This window comes from Alosa alosa, chromosome 1, assembly GCF_017589495.1.
Source record: "Alosa alosa isolate M-15738 ecotype Scorff River chromosome 1, AALO_Geno_1.1, whole genome shotgun sequence".
Taxonomy (NCBI): domain Eukaryota; kingdom Metazoa; phylum Chordata; class Actinopteri; order Clupeiformes; family Clupeidae; genus Alosa; species Alosa alosa.
The window spans coordinates 21,303,003-21,308,688 of record NC_063189.1 but is presented as its reverse complement, the minus strand read 5'-3'; the positions used below and the strand labels follow the sequence as shown (position 1 = coordinate 21,308,688).

The 5,686-nt window shown below is 44.8% G+C and overlaps 1 protein-coding gene across 13 annotated transcripts in view; it reads left to right on the top strand.

Annotated features, from left to right (window-relative positions):
• The first annotated feature begins 1,382 nt into the window (after nucleotides 1-1,382).
• slit2 (slit homolog 2 (Drosophila)) overlaps nucleotides 1,383-5,686 on the top strand; it is a 99,759-nt gene continuing 95,455 nt past the window's right edge. For 4 of the 13 annotated variants that reach the window (XM_048245855.1, XM_048245800.1, XM_048245864.1 and 1 more), the window contains exons 1-3: nucleotides 1,383-2,893; nucleotides 3,798-3,869; nucleotides 4,759-4,830. In XM_048245855.1, the coding sequence (XP_048101812.1) occupies nucleotides 2,724-2,893; nucleotides 3,798-3,869; nucleotides 4,759-4,830 (314 nt within the window). In that variant the 5' untranslated portion in view covers nucleotides 1,383-2,723. The remainder of the gene's footprint in view (nucleotides 2,894-3,797; nucleotides 3,870-4,758; nucleotides 4,831-5,686) is intronic. The other 9 variants (XM_048245832.1, XM_048245809.1, XM_048245816.1 and 6 more) reach the window with 3 other exon arrangements.

Below are 5,686 nucleotides of genomic sequence, written 5' to 3'. Positions count from 1 at the left end.
GGAGAGGACCTGTTTGGGGACATGTGGCGAGGCCTGTGGGGCAGCAGATGTCACCGGGTGAGGATGGCTTCCATCTGGTTAGGGAAGTACTGGCCACTCACTCCCAGATGGAGAGCTGTTTGCAGCAATCACAACAGCCATAAAATAACAAAAACACAGGTGCCGTAAACCACCCTAACACAAACAAACACACACACACATGGGGGCACACATACACACTCACACAAACCACATACCACACACATGCACCTTAGATATGCATATGTAGTACATTAATGCTGCTTAATAAGCTTAAGGAAATGACCCCAAAAAGACAACAATGTTGCATGGGTGGTTGTGACCTCGTTTGATGCTGTGAAGGTGTGTGATAACTTCTTTTGTGACTTAATGACACTGCAATTCCCTTCACACAGAGAGATGGTCTTATCAGATGCATAGCTGGCTTTGTAAGTTAGAATGAGTGAAACCCCTTAAGGTGTGTGTGTATGTATGTGTGCCTGTAAAAGGGTGTATGTGTGTGAACAGCAACCCATTGGCCCTGAGGTGGTGTGGGGTCATTCTGCAGTGCTCGCCTCCCGCTCCCAAAATCTCATTATCTGATGGGCTCCTGGCTTGGATGGTAAGGAGAAATGCACCTTCTAACCCCAGATTATTTCTGTGTATCTCCAACTTGGACTCATCTTCCACATCTCTGAATATCCTCTCTGCAGTCCTCACCTTTCCTTTTCCTCTCATCTGTTCCCTCTCTCCTCCCCCCTCTCCTTCGACTTGCTGCATTGAGCAGGGAACCTGTTTGTTGAGAGAGCAGTGTCCAGAGTGAAATGAACTGTAATCACCATCAGAGATGACTATCTCCTGCTGCTTTAACTGACTGCTAATGAGCTGCTCACATTCTTATTGCACAAAGCACTGAGCCATTATTACGACAGAGCAAGCATGAGCCAGATTAAAGCTTTAGGTGACCCTCTACTGAAATGCCACTTTTCACATTTTCAAATGGCTGACTAATCTGCCGTTATTCATCTTTAATAACCACTTCGGTAGAAGACGAGAGCGCATACTCATAGCACACACTTGTAACACAGGCACTAGTGCATGTAATATCTTACTGCTACGCTCACAGCTGTAAATCCACTTTCTGCGTGTCACTTGGTTACACCGTGTTTAGATTTCACCTGATACCTCAAGAATATCATACACCGACGCGTCAAACGCTTGCGTGAAGCGTCAGGTCCGTACAAGGCAGAGTGCCCCGCCGAAAGCTGGCCTGGGGAGGGCTTAGAGGCGGAGTCGCGCTCTGTGTATATAGCTCAAATGCATTTAGAACTAGGGAGTTGTACAGTCCCAAATCGCTGCGATTTTACCGTTAATCTTCGACCAAATCAGCGAATTTAACCAAACCATGTTTACAGATGGAATCAAGAGGCTATTGACAGAAATAAATCTGAGCTAACTTCCCGGGGGGCAATTTAAAGAAGTTGCTGTAGTTTTCTAAAGTCCCTTGTAACTTTCAAGGTTTGAAAAAAGAGTAATTCATTGGCCTTTAATAAAAGGCATGCCTGTCAGAATCAGTTTGGAGGATTATTGGAGAGCTAATTTTACGCGCTTTCATAAAGCGTTCATTTCATATTGTATCTGGTCTATTTAGTTTTCTCTAAATCGCTGTCCGCCTCATCTTTGGAGTATTCAAAACGGAGCGACAGAGATAACTGCCCCTCGGCGACTGCACCTCTATCTGGGCTGATTTGAAGACCGCGCTAGTTACTTTGTGTAAGCGAGGTTGCGGGTTGATTACCATAGAGGAGGAGCCGTGCTGTTCTACCCCTTCACCCCACTCGCCATCAGGTGTTTGTCGGGAAGAGGTCCTCTACGAAAAAGACAGAACTCTGTGACAGTCTGGCGTGCCGACGTGAATCGAGCTGAGAAACCTTCACAGCGGACTTCTGCTTGAACGGAGAGGGTGAGAAAGAAACCAGATAAATAACCGAAAAGACGCCGGACGCCTGCAAACCTGTCCGGTCACGTCCACCACTTTATTGCAGCTTTGATCGAGACCTCTCTGCCTGGAGTTGGATTTTAAATGGTCTGCTCTTTCCGACTTGTCGGTGACAAGATGATGGATGCGTGAGGTGGAAATCAATACCTCCCATCGCCGAGTGACCTGCCAGCGCGTGCACCGAAAGCTCTTTGGACAAACGTACACCGACAGCTCTCTGCAACTCACGCGGTGAAGCAGAGCAAACTGCAACTGCTTTCTCACCTGGTGTCCCTGCGCTCAGGCGTGCAAGTGTGTGAATGTGTACGTGAACGAAGAACCTCATTTCAGAAGTGTGTATGCGCACGCGTTTGTGTATATTAGGGCTGTACACATTGGCTATCGCAGGGAAATGTTTAACTTAGTGTGACTCGCTGCCGCAGAATGTGTGTTTGAGGTCTGCCCAGTCAATGTGCCGCACTTACGTCGCCCCTACAAGTGACTTTTATATCGTGCCCTTGCTACAAAGCCACTTGAAACCTTCACGTCGAATGGCACGCTATGAAGTATAATTTTTCTACTGTATTATAGGTGAAGAAATACCATTTCAAGGAGGCAGAGAAACCCGGGAATATTTCGAGATTCAAGTGACCATCACCTCATTGTCTGGGTGGAAATAAAGCACACACTGGGGACCCTCCTTAACAGTGAAGCAAAGTCGGATACAGCCTAATAACTTACTGCAATTATGGTCGTATTTAGACAGGCCGCGGCTTTGAGTTTGTTGGTGGCTTTTTTCGGCGCGGTGGAGTCGCAGCCATGCCCGGCTCCGTGCTCTTGTTCGGGGACCACGGTGGACTGCCATGGTCAGGGGCTGCGCAGCGTACCGCGGAACATCCCCCGCAACACAGAACGACTGTAAGGAGCTGTTTTATAAGTGTTGTTCATGTCCTGTATATTCATAGTAATGATCATTTCATTGGTAATGGACGAGTAAATATGTTAAGTGCCGCAGTTAGCGGAGATTTCTTAGGATGTAATAAAGTTCTGACTGATTATGGTTGCGGTCCGCGCTATTGCAGTGTAAAACCACGAGCGCGTCGGTGCGGTTAATCTGGACCCACGGGCCTCGAGATAGATCCAGCTGCCTGTACCAAACAAATAAAAACAAGGAACATATTTATTCACAGAGGAACATTTCAGCAGATATTCACAGATATCCACAAACCACACTCTACCTTTCTAGGGCCTACTTTAATTAATTATAGGCTATTAACTGTTAAACTTTTAACTTATTTAGGTTGTTTCAGCAGTTACAGTTTTCGCTGGCGTTTCGTCACATAACGGAAAATTGTGAGCACGTTGTACAGTTCCACTGAAAAAACAGTGCACCCTAAACATAAGTATACACGGATTTAAATACTGTTTCTCAGGCTATTCGCACTTATCTTACAGCTGCAGTTTCTGTAGGCCAGTTGCCGTTGAAGAAATTTGTCAGATAATTAATTCTGTATAATTGAAGCACATTATTATTTAAAATTCGCATTACATACATCTTAGATTATTTATTACAAATAGCTTTATTAAACCTGTATTAAATACCTCTTTAATTAGAGGCCTGATTAAAACTTCAGATCCAAAAGAAATAGCCACTTTGGCGCGTATCTGGTTTTGCTGAAGGTTCTAGTTAATTTTACAAGTATCCATTTCTATTTTATTTATCTACATATTTGGTTCAAGAAATGACGGTTCGTTTCGTTGATTTGGTTTATCCATTAAGTTCTTTCCACTTATTATTCTCGTCATGATTATCTCTCCACAGGGATTTGAATGCAAACAACCTGACAAAAATCACTAAAGCAGATTTTGCTGGATTGAGGCATCTCAGAGTTTTGTGAGTATTAAATTTCCATTTGCCTTAACTTGAATGACCCTTATATGAATGTGCAATCAGTGCGTAGCACTATTCTTGGCTTTTTGAATAGACATGTTATAGACATGTTATCATGCAATATTGAAATGGGCGTGATTTAGCTGTGCACTTGATAATTTGAATCAATTATAATTAAAACACATGGAAATAGGTACTTAATCAATGTGACATTAATCTTAGGTATTAATAGCCTCTCTGGAATTCCAGCAATCCCCCCAGTGCAGCCATTCCTTGTTTTGGGTGTAATATGTGATATCCTTTCCCAGTGAAACAATGCAGGAACAAGTTTGGACAGCCTGATTTAAGAAGCTATTAAAGACATGATCTAGAAAATGCTCTGCTGACAAAGATAACATTGATTTGCCTAAGTGATTGCATTATTGGAATGTGCCCCCATGCTCCTGTGGGGATGGAATGTGTGTATGTGTCTGTGTGAGTGTGTGTGTTTGTGGGTGTAGAAGAAAGAGAGACAGAGATCGTGTAAGAACAGGTTCTCTGTCACATCCTCAGGTTAGGATTCTCTCTCTCTCTCTCTCTCTCTCTCTCTCTCTCTCTCTCTCCTTCTCCTCAGCCCCTCCAGCATGTGTCTGTGTGTGCAGGACTTGCTTTTTTGTGACGGGGGTGTCGGGTGTCTCCTCTCTCCTCAGGGTGGGGTCGGTGGCTATGACGGGGTTCCGTCAGGTGGATGCTTGGGGGTTGTCAATCACGTCACAGCTGCACTGAGGCACAGCATTCAGCCAATGCAATACTTAACATCTTGATGTTCCATTGAAAGGAGGGCCCAGGGAGCTCTGAGAGGCTGTATTCCCCACTCTGCCCTCATCCTCATCTCGCTCTGTTTCTTTCTCAGGCAACTGATGGAGAATAAAATCACTACTATAGAGAGAGGAGCCTTTCAAGACCTCAAGGAGCTGGAACGACTGTAAGTGAAAACACTAGAATGCTGTTTAGATTTGAAGAGTTCAGATGCAAAACCCTCTAAATCCGTCTGACCACTTTTCTTTTAAATGAGCATTTAAATTCAGGCTCCTATAGGTTTTTGCCTATAAATCGATATTTCAGACCAGGAAGATAGTAGTATTTAGTGGGTTTAGAAGTTAAATTATTTGATTAGCGTATACTATGTGTGAAGAGCATCCCCTCACCATCTTTATCTCATTTTTGACATAGGTGGCATTTAGAGGCTTTTGCATCTGAACCCTTCATTTAGACTTTAAGCAACCTTACCCAGAATCACACACAAACCACTATCTACACAGATACCTCACACACCGCGTCCATGTGGCCACGACTATGATACTGTTGCTATGAGACACAAAAGGTGGCTGAAGAGGATGTGGAGGACAGTGGGGGTTTGGGCAGCGTCACTAGACCCGTTCCTCAGCCTCTTTAGCTACACCCACATCTAAAGCACCAAGATTTCACGAGCACGTCTGTCATGTGACATTAGCGTCTAGCTCACTGACCAGCTCACTAGAGTGTCGGTGGTGTTCCAGCATGGGCCACTGTAAGGTCACTAAAGACAAGGCCATGTAATGTAACATGCCATGCAGAAATGCACATACATACATGAAGGACCAGGGCAAGCCCAGTGTGTATGTATAACCCCTGTCAGCCGGGACTTTGCTGTAAAGTGATATGTGGCTTATCTGTGTGCTTGACGTGAGTGGTTAGCGGTGCGGTTTGGTTGGCCTGTGTGCAGGATTGGTCCTTTGTTTGCCGGGCTCAGGATCTCCTGATGGAGAGAGACATTGTTGTCTGACAGCCAATTTACCCCC